A 19,493-nucleotide genomic window follows, 5' to 3' on the forward strand; every position below is an offset into this window, starting at 1 on the left:
TTCCACCATTCTTTTTTATCATTACATCTCACAAAAGCCTCGATGTCCTCACATGTGTCTGCATGACGTTCTATGCTTATATCACACCCAGGCAAGTCCTCGCTGAGAGTCAACAAGCAGATCCGCCTCATTAAGAAGAAGATGTGCACAGACTTTATTATAGAAGTGGGAGAAGAGTATCTGTTAATGGGGAAGGAAGGCACCCAGATCCGTGACAGCCCAGACATTCAGTAAGTGACGGGCGCTAGTATTGTCTGTTCTATGGCCCTTACTCAGACCGGATCATAGTACAACATTTGTTCTCAAAATGGGCAAAATCATTTGCACTGCAGGTGGGGCAGATGTAACATGCGCAGAGAGAGTTAGATTTGTGTGAGTTATTTTGTTTCTGTGCAGGGTAAATACTGGCTGCATTATTTTTACACTGCAATTTAGATTTCAGTTTCAACACACCCTACCCAAATCTAACTCTCTCTGCACATGTTACATCTGCCCCACCTGCAGTGCACATGGTTTTACCCATTTGGAGAACAAATTTGTACTGCGATCAGATCTGAATAAGGGCCTATGTCCTACTATCTATCTATCTATCTATCTATCTATCTATCTCCATCACTGCAAGACCACAGTCAGTATTCCTGAACTCCCATTTGCAGGTATGAATATCCGCTGGACTCCAGTGCGTGGGTGGAATGGTGGCCAAAAAGCTGCAGCAATACAAATTGCGGTCAATTTACTGAGCACCTGGAAGAGTTCCTACAGGACATGACAATGGAAGGCTGTCAGTGATAATACATGGCTGATAATATACAGTATTATATCACAGATCTCATCCCCCAGTGTTGTAATAAATAATTACTGTTTAATATGTTTATACATTTGTCTTCTCGTTCCTTGTAGATCTGTATAACATAACTTTTATAAATTAATCTTACACAGACAGCTTGTAGCACAAGTACAGGAGGTGGGAAAGCCATGGCCATGGGTGCCACGCAGGACCGGATTAAGTCTTCGGGGGGCCCGGGTCACTTTAGACAGGGGCCCCTCTCCCTCTGGTCATTACTGGCCACAAACTGCACGGGAGAATATTACAGTAACTAAAGGCAGTATAAACGTACCATAGAGTTGTTCAAATATTAGATAAAAGCAAGTGACAATATTAGCAGCAAAGCCTGGCGTGTATACCATACATATGAATAATGTCACTGACAAATAAACAAGGAGGATAGTTCAAAGGTAAGGACATGTTATAAAGCAAAGGTAGGAGCATTGTGATAAGAGAGTACATGTAAACTCAAAAGTTATTGGAGTGTAAACATGTAAACCCCATGGGTAAGGGTGCTAGTCTGGGCATCTGGATGATCAGAGAGTTGTGCCCATAATATATGTGGTCTACAACTGGAGGTGGTCAGAAAGATTAGGGAAAAATGATGTGGGAGAGTACATACAAACTTGCTGGTATTAGATGTCTTGTGGGATCTAGAATGTACAACAGGCTGATAATATGAATACTCTAATGCGGAAGTGCCCATAAGGGACTCAGGTTAAAGGATCAATAGTCAATGGGTAACTTCCGGTGGGGGGGGGGGGGGGGGGGGGGGTATTGATTGATATATACACACCCCATGAAAAGTCTGTTTTTGTCCCTCTGTACCTTGCTCTGTAGGAGACCTCACAGGCTCAACACTGTCTCTGATTAAAGCCCTCCCATAAGGATGCTGCTGCTGCTTTCCTTCTTGGGCCTGCATGTGATGAGCTCCACCAGTCAGAGCTCAGCACAAGCCTCTGACCTCTTGTGTAAAGTCTCATGGGGCATGAGTCAACTCCCAATTATGCACTGCACACTTGTGCAGTCAGTGTGCCTCAGCTCCCCATGCTCAGCACCATTGATTATTGTCACATTGGCAGATAGGTGAATCTGCAGCACTACCCCACTCCTATGTACAGTGATGTCTGACCACGCATACCACATACAGAGATGTCTGAGCAGTGAGCACAGTTACCATGTACAGAGATGTCTGAGCACAGTTACCACGTACAGAGATGTCTGAGCACGGTTACCACGTACAGAGATGTCTGACCATGGTTACCATGTACAGTGATGTCTGAGCACTGTTACCACGTACAGAGATGTCTGACCACGGTTACCATGTACAGTGATGTCTGAGCACTGTTACCACGTACAGAGATGTCTGACCATGGTTACCACGTACATTGATGTCTGAGCACTGTTACCATGTACAGTGTTGTCTGAGCACGGTTACCATGTACAGTGATGTATGACCACGTTTACCATGTACAGTGATGTATGACCACGGTTACCATGTACGGTGATGTCTGAGCATGCATACCACATACAGAGATGTCTAAGCACAGTTACCACGTACAGTGACGTCTGACCATGGTTACCACGTACAGTGACGTCTGACCACGGTTACCACGTACAGTGATGTCTGAGCACGGTTACCATGTACAGAGATGTCTGAGCACGGTTACCATGTACAGAGATGTCTGAGCACGGTTACCATGTACAGAGATGTCTGACCACGGTTACCACGTACAGTGATGTCTGACCATGGTTACCATGTACAGTGATGTCTGGCAGTGTTGTCCATATTATAGCTGTGCTGTACAGTACGGTACTCTTTACTTAGTTGGGCGCCCATCGCGGTGATCACAGTACATTAACAGCCGCGACGCGATGCCCGCGATCACCGCGATTTCCCATAGGGTTCAATGTTAAATTTAGTGCTGCCCGCGATTTTACATTCAATGCTTCAATGGCCGCGATTTGGCCATAGGAATCAATGTTAAATGGGCTACAGAGCCCAAATAGGCACAATTAACACTTAAATGTCCCCCCAAATTTGTAACGCCACCCCACGATCCACGCCAACCCGAAGCGTGGCGAGCGCAGTGAGCCCGCGAGGGGCGGCGGTATGCGTCCTCCGACCTTTTCATACCCCCACTATCCACGTCGGCGTGGAGTTGAGAATAGAATAGTGTGGCGAGCGCAGCGAGCCACCGAGCCCGAAGCGTGGCGAGCGGACGCGGATACCTGTGAAGCCCGCGTAGGGCCACGTTTACCTGCGCTCGCCACACTATTCTATTCTCAACTCCACGCCGACGTGGATAGTGGGGGTATGAAAAGGTCGGAGGCCGCCCCTCGCGGGCTCGCTGCGCTCGCCACGCTTCGGGTTGCCGTGGATCGTGGGGTGGCGTAACAAATTTGGGGGGACATTTAAGTTTTAATTGTGGCTATTTGGGCTCTGTAGCCCATTTAACATTGATTCCTATGGCCAAATCGCGGCCATTGAAGCATTGAATGTAAAATCGCGGCCAGCACTAAATTTAACATTGAACCCTATGGGAAATCGCTGTGATCGCGGGCATCGCGTCGCGGCCGTTAATGTACTGGCCGCAATGCCCGCGATCACCGCGATTTCTTTATCCACGACGCCCGCGATGGAGATCGTGGGCGCCCAACTAAGTAAAGAGTACCTACAGTACTTACAGATGCGTGGAGTACACATCCAGCCCTCCCTAGGTGGCGGTGTTGGCATTGCTGTGCCCATAAATGTGGGCGCTCCCCCCCAGCCTGTTGCCAGGCTTTATATGCTCATTGATAGGTATTTCATGCTCGTTGCCAGGGGTTTCTTGCCCGTTGCTAGGGGTTTCATGCTCGTTTCTAGGTATTTCATGCTCATTGAAGGGTTTTCTTGTTCGTTGCCAGGGGATACATTCTTGTTGCTAGGTATTTTGTTCTCATTGTGATGGGTTTCATGCTTGTTGCTAGGTATTTCATGCTCATTGCCAGGGTTTTCTTGCTGAATGCCAGGGGTTACATGCTCTTTGCCAGGTGTTTAGTGCTCATAGTGCGCAAACTTGCTTTGCAGAATTCCAGAAAAACTCCAGACAATAAACTGTCCTGAGTTTTGTGATAAACAAGTGGTGTACACATACTGTACTATCATCGTATGTGTCTAATGTGTTACACACGCATGTGGTGTAGGGATTATGGGAGATTGGATAGCTGGAATGTGTTCCGTGCAGAAGCCACGTGGCATACAGACTCGCACACAGCCGCTACATCTGCCCGAACATTGCATGTAATAGGCAGACAAGAAAACCGCACTGCTCCAGCCAGGAATTACGCTCTGGAGAGGCCTCCGGGGTCCCTGCAATATCCAGCACAGGTCCTGCTCCTCTGCTTGGAGAGAGTCCAGTTGTGAGTGTGTGACGGATATTTATGCAGGAGAGATCACTGCGCATACATTCTGCATGAGGGGGAAAGTGGTCCAATAGCGGCCAATATATACATTTCCCAGCGCTGCCTCACGGAGAGACAAACCTGCCTGGCTTACCTTATATTTCTAGCAGTCCCTTATCAGTCAGTCTATAAACCATCATGGACCCGTTGTGATCAACCTGCCCTGGGGGGAGCATATGACTTTGCCCACCCAACTGTGTCATAACCAGTGTTCCCTCTAAGCTGTGCGCACGTGCGCGCGCACACAACTCGACGAGCATGCGCACAGACATGACTACAGAGCGCAACAAAGCAGCAGTGGTCCCTTTTTGCAGTTGTGGATTCAATTAATGTGTGTTTCACCCATTAACTACATTGTGTGCTGACAGTGCTGTGTTTTGAATGTTTACATGTTTAATATCATTTTGAAGCAAAGTTAACACAAATGCTGAATGTCATTTTCCAGTTATATATAAGTGACGCACAAAAATTAAAATTTCCTTCCAAAGTTGCACAGCCAAAATCTTTTGCCGCACACAGCCTTCGGAAAATTACAGGGAACATTGGTCATAACCCCCATACATGCAACCAGGTGTGTTGCTATGGTATCCGGATTGCTGACAGACAATGTTTACTTCAACACCAATAGGCCGACACGTACATCGTTGACATTACCAAAAGGTCGACAGAAGCAATATGTGGACATGGGAATGGCCGACACATAAAAAGGTTCACACAGTGTTTTGCAATTTATTTTGTAATTTTTTTTTTACTTTCTCATAGTTTACCTTCCACTTGGGAGCGAGGATCCCCAACAGCCAGTTGGGAAATCAAATCCTGAATTTCACCTGTCGGCAAGAAAAAATATTTATAAAATGATGCGTATCCCTACAAAACAGCCCAAATCTCACGCAAATCCCCTCACACACTCATTGTGTCAGCATTCGGAATGTTGATCCAATCACATTGTGAATGTCGACAGCGGATTTTTATGGTTAGAGATCTTCGCAGTTAGAGTTATGGCTACAATGACCTGAAAGCACGATGTCGACATGCGGATTTTCAACATTCTGCAAGTGTCCACATTGTTAATGGTGACATGTCGGCCTAACATCAATGTCAACATTCTGAATGGAATTCAAAATTGCAAATGATAATTTCTGTTCTTATTAAACCATGTCTTCCCCGTTTTACCCTCTGTCATGTACGCGTCACAAATCCATGATGACATCACAGACTTGGTCGGCACGTTAGGGGTGTGAATGAATGTATTTAGCAGGCCTGACCATTGAGACACATGTGAGTAATCTACTCTCGCATCGGTTCTAACGTCTCATCTTGTTTCTTAGTAGGCGGTATTATATTTTCCATAACGGTCCACAAAACCGCAGCTTATGAAATATCAAGTAGAGGCAATCGCTCTCCTCTCCATCTGCGTCCTCCGTCAGCCACGTCGTTCCAGAGTCTTTGGCTGACGTGGTTGCCGGCACTGCAACACTGAGATTACCGTGTTGCCGAGCTATGCTCAAGTGATGGGATCCAGACGGGATGCGGTCATTTGGTCTGCAGCATGATGGTCGACATTCATTAGGTCGACACCATTAGGTCGACATGGGAAAAGGTCGACATGTGTCTAGATCGACATGGGAAAGGTCGACATGGTTCTAGGGTGAAAGGTCATTAGTTCGACAGGTTGTTAGTCCGACTGGTCATTAGTTCGAAATTGTCTAGGTCGACAGTGAAAACGTTCAACATGGGTTTTTTTTAAAAAAAAACTATTTCATATACATCGATTACGACTGAGAACGCTAAAGCAGTCAATTTGCCCGAAGCATGGTGATTGGAACACCAATTGGAGGTCAATGTGCCACAAGGTAATAACTGACATCCCAAAAATGTTAAATGCCCATGTCGACCGTTTAATCATGCATCGTCCAGAGGGACCTTTTGCTTTTTTGGACCTTTTTTCCAAGTCGACATTGTGCATGTCAATCTAATGGTTCACACCCATGGACGATTGAATCTTCATTTTAACTTTATTGGTGCAGCATGTGTTAAATTGGTAACTAGAGAAATGGTGTAAGCACATACGGTACTCTACCACTAGGGGGCACTGTGGCAGAGATTATAGGTCTCCTATAAATTTAGAATCAGAATCAGCTTTATTGGTCAGGTATACTTACGTATACTAGGAATTTGGTTTGAATTGCTGTGCAATAGCCAGGGTGGGAACATGTAAAAAACAGTCACAGTACAGATGTATATAACACGTTCAGATATGCACTAGATGTATCCTGATGGCGGAAATGGGGACATATATTTACTGAGCTGTACAGCACCCAGGCAGCCGTTCAGCTGCGCCACTTGGTGATTGCAACAGCCAAATAGGTAGACAGTAAAACAGTACAGATATGGGACACGACGGGGGTGACACGGGTTACATATCTGGCTAGCGGCACAGATCCTAGGAAGCCATAAGGGCAGCAGTTGAGGGGCTCTGCAGGCCAGCGTGGGTGGTGGCAAGGGGGGGGGGGGGGGGGGCAGAGTCAGTGAGGCCAGGGGCGGAGAGTCTGTGAGGCCGGGGGCTGGAGTTGGGCCCTTTTTGGGCTGCCCCTGATAGTGTAGTGGTAACTTGGGGGGCGCCGCCGCCGGGTTCACCTGGAATTGAAGCCTTGGGTGGGGTCAGACAGGCTCTTGCAGACTAGTGGGGGCCTGCAAGCCGGAAGACCATGTGTGCAGCAGCCGGGGGGTCCTGCTGGTGTGGCCGGGGGATCCTGCTGGTCCGGCCAGGGAACTCCTCTTCCCTCATTGCAAGGGGCTGAGCTGATGCCCGTGAGTCGCAGCCAGGGGATCCTGCTGGAGGCCACGGTGGATGACGCCACACTCCGGCACCCTTGGTCTCCTTCTCTGCCTCCCTTCCTCAGCCTCTGCCTCCCTCGCGCTCGTCCTCTCCCTTCTGCAAGGCTCCCCTTCTCCGGAGGCTGGGGAAGCAAATGTCCAGTGTCTCCCACTGCAGCCCAGGAGCCTGATATCAGTTCGATCATATCCCCCAATGCTGTACAGAGAATCATTGTCATTCACATCAGCCCCTGCACCAGTGGAGCTTACAATCTAAATCTAAATTCCCTGACAAAACTGACATAACTAAGGGGCATAATTATCTACAATCACAAATTTATCCTCAGTTATTATTATTATTACTTATTGATGCATAACTCGTCAATCCATTATCGGGTCGATCAGATGGTTTTCTTGCATAATACTGTTAATAAATAAGTCTCATATAGTAAATGTCTTAAGTATTTTCTGTACTGATATAGTAAGATAAGAGAGTGCCGCTGACGGTAATTTATCAGTATATGCAGAGCAAAGTAATATCATCGGCTATGACAGGAATATATTCTTATACCGTGGCATTGCAACCCTATAGGTGGCAGGGTGCAGCAGATTCAATGCGGTCTGGCTGTCCGCATTCAATCTGCTAAAATGGCCCCGCAAAAATGTCCGCCACCTTGTTGGAGACAGATGCTACTGCTAGAGGTCCTACCGGAGAGGGGAGGGAGGAAGCTGCCTGTGACGGGTGCATCAGCTGTGTACTGTACACAGCAGGATGTAAGGTTGCAGTGTGTACACGCCACGGTGTGTAACATTGTGTAATACAGGAACGTGTTCCGGCTTCTTACTGTAACCTGTTCCCAGCCATAAACTTCCTGGCAGACAGCGGAACTCTGCGCTCTCATGACAAGCGATGGGGCCATTGCGTCACTTGTTCAGTGACAGTGCTGTATATTGTACATTGTGTGACTGAGAGCACAGTGTTACATCATAATGCAATCAGCAGAAAGGAATACACTGAACAGAAATAAAAAATGACCAAGCTATACTGTATATACTGTACGGGGTGTGGTAAACACCCCGACGTCGGAATCCCGACTGCTAAAAGCCCGACACACGGGTAGCGGTAGGGTCTGTGACATCAGCCTTTGACATTTTAAATTAGAGTTCTGCTTTCCTCAATAGAGATTTGGAATTTATTACTGCACCTTTATTTGATTGTAATATCCGATCCTTCGGCCAGGATCGCTATAAAGATGACAGCCGCCGGTCTCTGCAGCACAGAACGGCGTGCTAAGGAATCTTCACTCTGTTACTGTGAAGGGGCCTCTAAGTGGAAACTTCTCTCAATGACGTCAGCGTTCAGGGTCACCTGACAGGTTAAACTCTTTATAGACAGATCCACAATGTGCGGAGCTCATATCCAGTCTATAATGTAAATACTGGGAGAAAAATACACTTCAGGCATTCCGTCGGACGGCTCCGTGGAAGCCCAGCACAATAAATACAATGCGCTTTCTGTTTTCCAGTGAAACAACTAAATGTTATTGTATAAATAAACCCAATGAGGGACATATTTATCTTAGATTTACAGTGAAAATAAAGGGAAGAATTATTTTGTTTCTGGACTGGTTATTTTTTATTTTACGCTTCTCCTTTTTTCTACTGTGTAATGACTTCTTCCAGACTGTAGATGTCACTGTTTTTTTAGATGGCGACTAAAATGCTAAGACTTCTAGCGACATCTGCAGGCTGTGTAAGTGTATTACAGCAAACTGTAAACTTTCCCTGGACTACTAAATTGTGCACACCCCAGCTCAGTTTAGCGAAAAATATTAGCAACGTAAAATGAGCAGAATTATAATTTGCTCAAACACCTCTGTGCAGAATAAACAGCTTTTAGGGGGGAACAAGATGCCAATTATGACTCAGTACTGATGTCAAATACAAACTGTGGCAAAGGTTCTGCCTGTGCTCCACATTCCCCATCCCCTAAATTGTTATTAGGACACCCCCTATGGTATAGGAGGGATTCCCAACAGTTCAAATATTCGGAGAGAAACCTTAGATTAGGGATACTGTAGGTACAGTCGCCATCGATGGTTGCTATCAATGGTGATACTGCAACCAGCCATCGATAGCAACAAGTTATGTGATGGATGACCAGCAATAGTTTTACCTATCGATGGACATCCATTTTCTTTGACTGACTGGCCCATTGGCCAATCAAATCGTAGGGGCAGGGCTTCATGGTTGTTGGGGGGGTGGAGCTATGCTCCATGTCCCGGCACCTTGAAAAAAACAGCAAAGCAATGGTTTTGCTGAAGTGAAATCATCTGGCTTTCCCCCTTTGATGGCAAAGTATTCGCCATTGCCCATAAACCATTGATACATTTGAATCATTGATGAACAATAGCCATCCCTACCTTACAGTAGATTATTCTGGAAAGACGCATGGGGGGGATAATACAGAATAAGTGCATGAAAAAGTATTTTCTATTCTGTGTGGAAACGTTTTCCATCCTGTGTGGGGGTCAGGATACCCACCACCGCGCAGATTTCTGAGTGCCATTTCCAAGTGAGATAGATGCTTAAATCTAGGGAAAGTATCCGAAAGCCTGAGCAGTAATGTATATACCCCACAAGACTGGAAAATACCAGCAGTGGAGCCCAAAGGTGCAATTTACATTGCACTAATCTCTGTGGTTGTTCGTTTTACAGGGTTGCAGAACATTTTCCGTAATTTAATGTAAGGGGCATTACGGGTGCTGGTGTAATAAGATTGTCATTTATGTTTGTGAAGCTGTAATTTAGCAACAACTGTTATATTAGAGATTACAGGATCCTAATTGCATGCACTCAGGGCCAATTCTTGGAAATTTGGCTCCCATCGCGACCAGTAAGGTAAATGCGCCCCTTCCATAAACTTTCTAAAAATGAGACATTTGTGAGCGCCAATAAGGGGTGTGGCCTCATTGCAATGGGCGTGGTCTTGCAGAAAAAGATTACCTTGTACCATGGTTTTTGACTCTGCACCTCAAGAATCCTTTCCAGGAATGGCCCTGAAAATCATGTGGCACCCCCCCCCCCCCCCCCCCAGAATGGTAGGCAAGAATCCCACTCTCCCCACCAACCCTCAGCACCTGTTTTTTTTTTTGGCACTGTATATTGAGCGTGTGTGTGTGTGGGAGGGGGGGGCAAAATGACCATGAAACCATGCCCCTAAACAGCCAACTGTCCAGTCAGCCACGCCCCCTAGGTGCCTTCCACGCAGAAAAGGTGCAGCAAATTAGACATACAGGACCCCAATTGCCCGTATTATGCCCGGCACAGTTTTGCCCCTGACACCATATTAAGGTGGTGGCCATTTCGGGATGGGTAGTTTCAAAAAGTATTCCATGCGGACGGCCAAACCGGCGCAGAGTACTGTAAAGACGCTGACCCCAGGTGCACCCGATTGCGTGGCTCTCCTGGCCCTAGAAACGTCCCTGCATTTACTATTCTGAAAATGTTGTTGCAAAAGCTATAACGTATGTGTTGCGATTATCATCAAGCATTCAGTGTTAATAAACACCGCGATGCTTGCAATGAGTGGCGGAATGTATAGTGTACAAAAGCCACTGGAGAAACCTGCAGATAATCACTCACATTGGGGATCGTGCGCAAACACGAATCAGGCCCATTAGTAGCGGTGGTGTCAGAACAAGGACTTTAGGGGAAGCAGCAATATATTAGTGAGGATTACATCTTAATCTCATTCCCCTGCTGTGTAGAATCCCCTCAGCTCCCGCTCGCTCCTCTCATTCATAAAACTGACGGCTCACCACCGCCGCCACCACCGCCCAGAACGGATAAAGTTACCAGACTTCGTTTTTGTTTTTTTTTAAACTTGAACTACTCTCCTGTTCTATGAAGTGGGAGCGCAGCGGCCGTAAAGCGAGGTTCTCTTCTCTATTCCAAGAAACGGGGATGATTCATCACAATTACAGCACAGTCTGCAATGCATCATTGTGGAGGTCCGGGGGAAAATGATCAGACAGGGCCGTGCTCCTGGCATCCCTCCAAGATAAGCCCCCACCTACGGACGGATCACCAGGGAAGGGGGGGGGGGGTAATACTGAGGCCTCCATTGTATTCCTAGGCTATTAAAGCTCGTGAATAGGTTTGACATCAAACTGATGTCACCAAGAACGACTGTACCTTTACTGCGTATTTCATTGGTTCCGGTTGATAGGTCTACAGTCAGTACAAAAGGTCGACACAAGAGAAAAGGTTGATGTGGCACTGGTCAACACTAACAAGGTTGACATGAGTTTTTGAAATCGTGTTCAATTTTTTGGGGACTTTTTCATGTGGACTGCAATTGGTAACGGTGAAGTGTTCTGCAACGGTACGTGCCACGCTAATTGGGGTCCACGTCGACATCGGGACAACCCCACTCCTTCCATGAAAACTCATGTTGACCGTTTCAGGTGTCAACCTTTGCCATGTCGATCTTTAGTTTGTCTTTTATCAATGTCCTAATGCATGTTGGCCTTTTATCCACTTTGACCTAGTCTCCATCCATTTCATCTATCTCCAAGGCTTCGTACACAGACTTCTTAGACTCATGCACAGTTGGAAAATCATCTGCCATTTGCTTGCCAGGACTAAGCGCGACGCCCCCTGTGCAGGGCAAAGAGAAAGCAACCATCATTGCCTTTTAGTCATCGATAGCAAAACCATCAACCATCGGTGGCTTACCATTAATGGTCAATGGCAATCGCTCACTGGAACAACTGGGATAATTATGGGAGTAGGGGGCAATTATACTTATGTTCGTGTTGATTTAAGATTGCATTTGCGAATGTATTATATGCATCTCGATAAGAATTTGGTAAAATATAAATGAAATTCACGCTATAACACACATGTATGTAGCATTACCCCCTGGCTGGGGTTTCTGGAGGAGAGGGGTTTCCCCCTTAATAAATGGGTCCCCCCCTCCAGGGCACCCAAGAGCCAAGGCAGAAGCACGTGCTATGCCCGGTACCTCTGGGCAGTGGATGCCGATTTTATTGCCATGAAGTGTAAAATTAAGATTTAATATTGTGTTTTTCCTGTGGAACTACAGGTCCCAGGAAGTCTTCCCCGCATGCTGGTACTTGGAGAACCGCAAGTACCAGAAAGCCGGTCATTAAAGGACCCGCTGGTACCTGCAGTTCCACATGTAAGACAAGTATTACAATAATACACATAATGGGTGAGATTTAATAGGATGAGAGAATCAGAAAGTGAGAGATTTGGTAAGAAATCTCCAGGTTTTTTTAAAACGGCAATCATTTACACTGCAAAACCAGTTTGATTTTGAAGTGTAAATGATTGCCGCTTTAAAAAAAACTGGAGATTTTTTCCCAAATCTCTCACTTTCTGAATATCTCATCCTATTAAATCTCACCCACTGTGTCAGTAAAACTTTAATGAAACATACATGCACACTGACATATATACATTGACACCCTAACCTACACGCCCGGTGCGTGGTTAACAGGTGTAACACAGAGGCACAGCAAGGATAGGTGTAACACAGAGGCACAGTAAGGACAGGTGTAACACAGAGGCACTGCAAGGATAGGTGTAACACAGAGGCACAGTAAGGACAGGTGTAAAACAGAGGCACAGCAAGGACAGGTGTAACACAGAGGCACAGCAGGGACAGGTGTAACACAGAGGCACAGCAGGGACAGGTGTAACACAGAGGCACAGCAGGGACAGGTGTAACACAGAGGCACAGTAAGGACAGGTGTAACACAGAGGCACAGCAGGGACAGGTGTAACACAGAGGCACAGTAAGGACAGGTGTAACACAGAGGCACAGCAAGGATAGGTGTAACACAGACGCACAGTAAGGACAGGTGTAACACAGAGGCACAGCAGGGACAGGTGTAACACAGAGGCACAGTAAGGACAGGTGTATCAGAGACATAGCAGGGACATGTGTAACACAGAGGCACAGCAAGGATAGGTGTAACACAGAGGCACAGTAAGGACAGGTGTAACACAGAGGCACAGCAGGGACAGGTGTAACACAGAGGCACAGTAAGGACAGGTGTAACACAGAGGCACATTAAGGACAGGTGTAACACAGAGGCACAGCAGGGACAGGTGTAACACAGAGGCACAGTAAGGACAGGTGTAACACAGAGGCACAGTAAGGACAGGTGTAACACAGAGGCACAGTAAGGACAGGTGTAACACAGAGGCACAGTAAGGACAGGTGTAACACAGAGGCACAGTAAGGACAGGTGTAACACAGAGGCACAGTAAGGATATGTGTAACACAGAGGCACAGTAAGGACAGGTGTAACACAGAGGCACAGTAAGGACAGGTGTAACACAGAGGCACAGCAGGGACAGGTGTAACACAGAGGCACAGTAAGGACAGGTGTAACACAGAGGCACAGTAAGTACAGGTGTAACACAGAGGCACAGTAAGGACAGGTGTAACACAGAGGCACAGCAGGGACAGGTGTAACACAGAGGCACAGTAAGGACAGGTGTAACACAGAGGCACAGTAAGGACAGGTGAATCAGAGAGGCACAGCAGGGACAGGTGTAACACAGAGGCACATCAGGGACAGTTGTATCAAAGAGGCACAGCAGGAACAGGTGTAACACAGAGGCACAGTAAGGACAGGTGTAACACAGAGGCACAGTAAGGACAGGTGAATCAGAGAGGCACAGCAGGGACAGGTGTAACACAGAGGCACATAAGGGACAGGTGTATCAAAGAGGCACAGCAGGAACAGGTGTATCAGAGAGGCACAGCAGGAACAGGTGTATCAGAGAGGCACAGTAAGGATAGGTGTAACACAGAGGCACAGCAGGGACAGGTGTAACACCGAGGCACAGCAGGGACAGGTGTAACACAGAGGCACAGTAAGGACAGGTGTAACACAGAGGCACAGTAAGGACAGGTGTAGCACAGAGGCACAGCAGGGACAGGTGTAACACACAGAGGCACAGTAAGGACAGGTGTAACACAGAGGCACAGTAAGGACAGGTGTAACACAGAGGCACAGTAAGGACAGGTGTAACACCGAGGCACAGCAGGGACAGGTGTAACACAGAGGCACAGTAAGGACAGGTGTAACACAGAGGCACAGTAAGGACAAGTGAATCAGAGAGGCACAGCAGGGACAGGTGTAACACAGAGGCACATCAGGGACAGGTGTATCAAAGAGGCACAGCAGGAACAGGTGTAACACAGAGTCACAGTAAGGACAGGTGTAACACAGAGGCACAGCAGGGACAGGTGTAACACAGAGGCACAGCAGGGACAGGTGTATCAGAGAGGCACAGCAGGGACAGGTGTAACACAGAGTCATAGCAAGGACAGGTGTATCAGAGACATAGCAGGGACAAGTGTATCAGAGACACAGCAGGGACAGGTGTATCAGAGACATAGCAGTGACAGGTGTATCAGAAAGGCATTAAATCCGGTCCCAAGGAACTCGGGCAGCATTACATTGGGCCCCAGGGAACTCTGGCAGCATTACATCCGGCCCCAAGGAAATCGGGCACCCTTACATCCGTCCCAAGGGAACTCGGGCAGCATTACATCCGTCCCAAGGGAACTCGGACGGCATTACATCCAGCCCGAAGGAAATTGGGCGGCACTACATCCAGCCCCAAGGAAATCAGGGGGCATTACATATGGCCCCAGGGAACTCTTGCAGCATTGCATCCGGCCCCAAGGAACTCGGGGGGCATTACATCTGGCCCCAAGGAAATCGGGGGGCATTACATCCGACCCCAAGGAACTCGGGCGGCATTACATCCGGCCCCAAGGAACTCGGGTGGCATTACATCCGGGTGTGGTACAGGGGTCCGACAGTCGGTATCCCGACAGTCATTAGCCCGATGTCGGTATCCCGACTGTCCGGACTCAGACAGCATGACGAGCACAACGAAGCCCCTTGCGGGCTCGCTGAGCTCGCCATTCTGCGGGCACGGTGGCTCGCTATGTGAGACACCTATTCTATTTTCCCTCTACGGGGGTTGTGGACCCCCACAAGGGAGAATAGCCGGTGGCCGTCGGGAACCCGGCTGTTGGTGTTTTGACAGTCGGGATCCCGACGTCAGGTAAATGCCTGTCGGGACCCTGTCCGGCACCCTTACATCCGGCCCCAAGGAACTCGGGTGGCATTACATCCGGCCCCAAGGAAGTCGGGCGGCATTACATCCGGCCCCAGGGAACTCTGGATGCATTACATCCGGCCCCAAGGAAGTCGGGCGGCGTTACATCCGGCCCCAGGGAACTCTGGATGCATAACATCCAGCCCCAAGGAAGTCGGGCGGCATTACATCCGGCCCCAAGGAAGTCGGGCGGCATTACATCCGGCCCCAAGGAAGTCGGACGGCATTACATCCGGCCCCAAGGCTTTAGTAAATTTGCGCCGTACACTCCTCGCACCTCTTAGCAGGATAACAGACTGTTGCCGGTGGTCCAGGTGGTGATCTCACCTTTAGGAAATTAACGTTTCCTCTGTTGTGGGATAGTGATAATTAAAATGTGCCTGAGAAATTCTCCCCTCGGTTCTGTCACTTGACCACAACTTTCCCAGCCTTGGGAACTCTAACGGCGTCATTAACCTCCAGCAGGCGTATAAATAGCCCAAAGGTTATACAACACCAGCACAAGTGCCTCGTATTACACAATACCTGGCATCAATACACAGACTGAGGGCGATGCAGCAATTTGTACACAACGCCGTAATCAAATCGTTACTAAAATCTCCTTTCTCATGAGACTGGAGCATAAAGGTACAGCCGTTCCCTCTACAATTACAGGTTATAATGGGCCTGATTCACAGTTAACCCAATGGTTCCAGCTCTGTAATCTTGGAGCTTCCATTGCACAGGGGTTGAATACTTCTGCAAGCAGCATATTCCTGCAAGAAAAGTTTACAAACAAATAATTAGGAGTTTGAAAATTTACTTTATGAGGCGATTGGTTCACAATAAACAAACGGGTGAGGATCGTATTGGTCATTAGGTCGACACTTGCTGAAAGGTTGACATGGGTCTAGGTCGACATGGGACAAGTTCGGCAGGCAAAAGGTCGACATGGAGTTTTTCACTGTTTTTTTTAAGTCGAAAAGGATACAGTATAAAGTGCACCGCGTCCCCTCGCATGGCTCGCTGCGTTCGCCATGCGTCAGGCACGGTGCCTCGCTACACTCGGCACACTATTTTATTCTTTCACCATGCCCTAGTGGATGGTATGGCATGAAATACCGCCTGTCGGCACATGTCGGCTAAAGACAAACAAACACGTTGACATTTTGACTGTCGACCTAGACCATGTCGACCTAATGCTTGTGTCACCCTAATGACCTGTCGACCTTGTCCCGTGTCGACCTAGACCCATGTCGACCTTTGTCAACCTACAGTGTGTCAACCTAGTGGTGTCAACCTAATGACTGTCAACCATCTTTAGGTCGACCATATGACCGTATTCCAAACACACCATTTGTGTGTCATTTGTAATACAGTCTTTTTTTAGTGACGTGCATATTTTTGCAAACCACTGTATCTTATTCATAGTTACCTCCCCTCCTGCATTCTGCAGGATACTCCCTGATATAGCAGCAATCTCCCTCTCTCCCTCATTAGTCTAGCAATCTCCCTCATGTCACCTAGCCCACATTACACTGTTACACCATAGTTGCCTCCCCTCCTGCATTCTGCAGGATACTCCAGGAAATATCAGCAATCTCCCTCTATCCCTCATTAGTCTAATCTCCCTCATGTCACCTAGCCCACATTACACTGTTACACCATAGTTACCTCCCCTCCTGCATTCTACAGGAGACTCCCTGACATAGCAGCAAACTCCCTCTCCCCCTCATTAGTCTAGCAATCTCCCTCATTTCATCTAGCCCACATTACACTGTTACATCATAGTTACCTCCCCTCCTGCATTCTGCAGGAGACTCCCTGACATAACAGCAATCTCCCTCTCTCCCGCATTAGTCTAGCAATCTCCATCATGTCACCTAGCCCACATTACACTGTTACATCATAGTTACCTCCCCTCCTGCATTCTGCAGGAGACTCCCTGACATAGCAGCAATCTCCCTCTCTCCCTCATTAGTCTAGCAATCTCCCTCATGTCACCTAGCCCACATTACACTGTTACATCATAATTACCTCCCCTCCTGCATTCTGTAGGAGACTCCCTGACATAACAGCAATCTCCCTCTCTCCCTCATTAGTCTAGCAATCTCCCTCATGTCACCTAGCCCACATTACACTGTTACACCATAGTTACCTCCCCTCCTGCATTCTGCAGGAGACTCCCTGACATAGCAGCAATCTCCCTCTCTCCCGCATTAGTCTAGCAATCTCCATCATGTCACCTAGCCCACATTACACTGTTACATCATAGTTACCTCCCCTCCTGCATTCTGCAGGAGACTCCCTGACATAGCAGCAATCTCCCTCTCTCCCTCATTAGTCTAGCAATCTCCCTCATGTCACCTAGCCCACATTACACTGTTACATCATAATTACCTCCCATTCTGCAGGAGACTCCCTGACATAACAGCAATCTCCCTCTCTCCCTCATTAGTCTAGCAATCTCCCTCATGTCACCTAGCCCACATTACACTGTAACATCATAGTTACCTCCCCTCCTGCATTCTACAGGAGACTCCCTGACATAGCAGCAATCTCCCTCTCTCCCTCATTAGTCTAGCAATCTCCCTCATGTCACCTAGCCCACATTACACTGTTACACCATAGTTACCTCCCCTCCTGCATTCTGCAGGAGACTCCCTGACATAACAGCAATCTCCCTCTCTCCCGCATTAGTCTAGCAATCTCCATCATGTCACCTAGCCCACATTACACTGTTACATCATAGTTACCTCCCCTCCTGCATTCTGCAGGAGACTCCCTGACATAGCAGCAATCTCCCTCTCTCCCTCATTAGTCTAGCAATCTCCCTCATGTCACCTAGCCCACATTACACTGTTACATCATAATTACCTCCCCTCCTGCATTCTGCAGGAGACTCCCTGACATAGCAGCAATCTCCCTCTCTCCCTCATTAGTCTAGCAATCTCCATCATGTCGCCTAGCCCACATTACACTGTTACATCATAGTTACCTCCCCTCCTGCATTCTGCAGGAGACTCCCTGACATAGCAGCAATCTCCCTCTCTCCCTCATTAGTCTACCAATCTCCCTCATGTCACCTAGCCCACATTACACTGTTACTGTACATCATAGTTACCTCCCCTCCTGCATTCTACAGGAGACTCCCTGACATAGCAGCAATCTCCCGCTCTCCCTCATTAGTCTAATCTCCCTCATTTCATCTAGCCCACATTATTTTAGACAGATACATTTATATTGAATCATCAGCGCCATTTTCCAGCACTATACCAAGTGGGTCCCTTTACTAGTATCTAAATAAAGTGGTATTAAAACTTTTAAATATAGTATGAACACTTGTGCACAAGAACTGATAGATAGATGCTGTCGTCTTTGGGGCCCATTTATCATTGATCGCATTTACAATGCGATCTGGGTGGAATATTACCGCCCAGGATAGCATTGTAAAATGCGATCACAGTCACACCCGTGGGATGTATCATCCCTGAGAGCGCAGGGACAGGGCTCCGAAAGGAAGCGGGGGGGTCTGAGCATGCGTGGTTACGCGCTACCCCTCCCCCCACCGCGACCCTGCTGACCGCACTGCTGCATCCCAGAATGCCAGTAGCCCAAGGACCTGAAACGATGCTGCCCAATGTCAATACATCGGGCATCTTCGCATCCCCCATAGAAACCTATGGGGGATGCGGCCGGCGGCGCTGCAGGGAGGACCGCAGCAGGGATCGGAGATTGCTGCTGCAGTCCCCCTTTGATACATTCAGGGGATAATTCATATTTGCGGCTAACCCCCGAAAACTGGTGTTTTCGGGGGTTTAGCCGCAAATATGGTTTGATAAATGGACCCCTATGTGCTTGTATTCTGCCTATTTCTCCAGTCATACTATGAGGCCCAGTTATCAATGAGTTTTAGCTATTTTAAACTCGCTGCATATGATAAATGTGCTCCTGTCACCTGTTTGAAAAATTACCGTTGGGAGTTGATTGGCTGGAGCCCCATTTATCTTATGTTGAGTTTTAGATAAACTAATAAAACCTGTGAAATAAAAGTGTGTGATCCAGGAAGCAGATAAGCAGCACTTACTTCCTGTTAGAGAACGATGATGTCATAGTGTGACAGGTTCTCCACGGTGGTAATATATTACTGTCACATGGGCTGGGCAATCCCCAATTGTCGGTGCGTGGAGTAATCAGGGGAATTTCACAATTAGTTCCCACTCATTAAAGACAGAACACGACTATATACAGA

At 47.7% G+C, this 19,493-nt stretch overlaps 1 protein-coding gene across 2 annotated transcripts in view; it reads left to right on the plus strand.

The window, feature by feature from the left end:
• The window catches only part of C5 (complement C5), a 63,988-nt gene extending 63,114 nt beyond the window's left edge, over nt 1-874 (plus strand). For both annotated transcript variants that reach the window (XM_083161336.1, XM_083161335.1), the window contains 2 exons: nt 92-230; nt 657-874. In XM_083161336.1, the coding sequence (XP_083017462.1) occupies nt 92-230; nt 657-789 (272 nt within the window). In that variant the 3' untranslated portion in view covers nt 790-874. The remainder of the gene's footprint in view (nt 1-91; nt 231-656) is intronic.
• The last annotated feature ends 18,619 nt before the right edge of the window (nt 875-19,493 follow it).

This window comes from Crinia signifera, chromosome 9 (genome assembly GCF_055691185.1).
Source record: "Crinia signifera chromosome 9, ASM5569118v1, whole genome shotgun sequence".
Taxonomy (NCBI): Eukaryota; Metazoa; Chordata; class Amphibia; order Anura; family Myobatrachidae; genus Crinia; species Crinia signifera.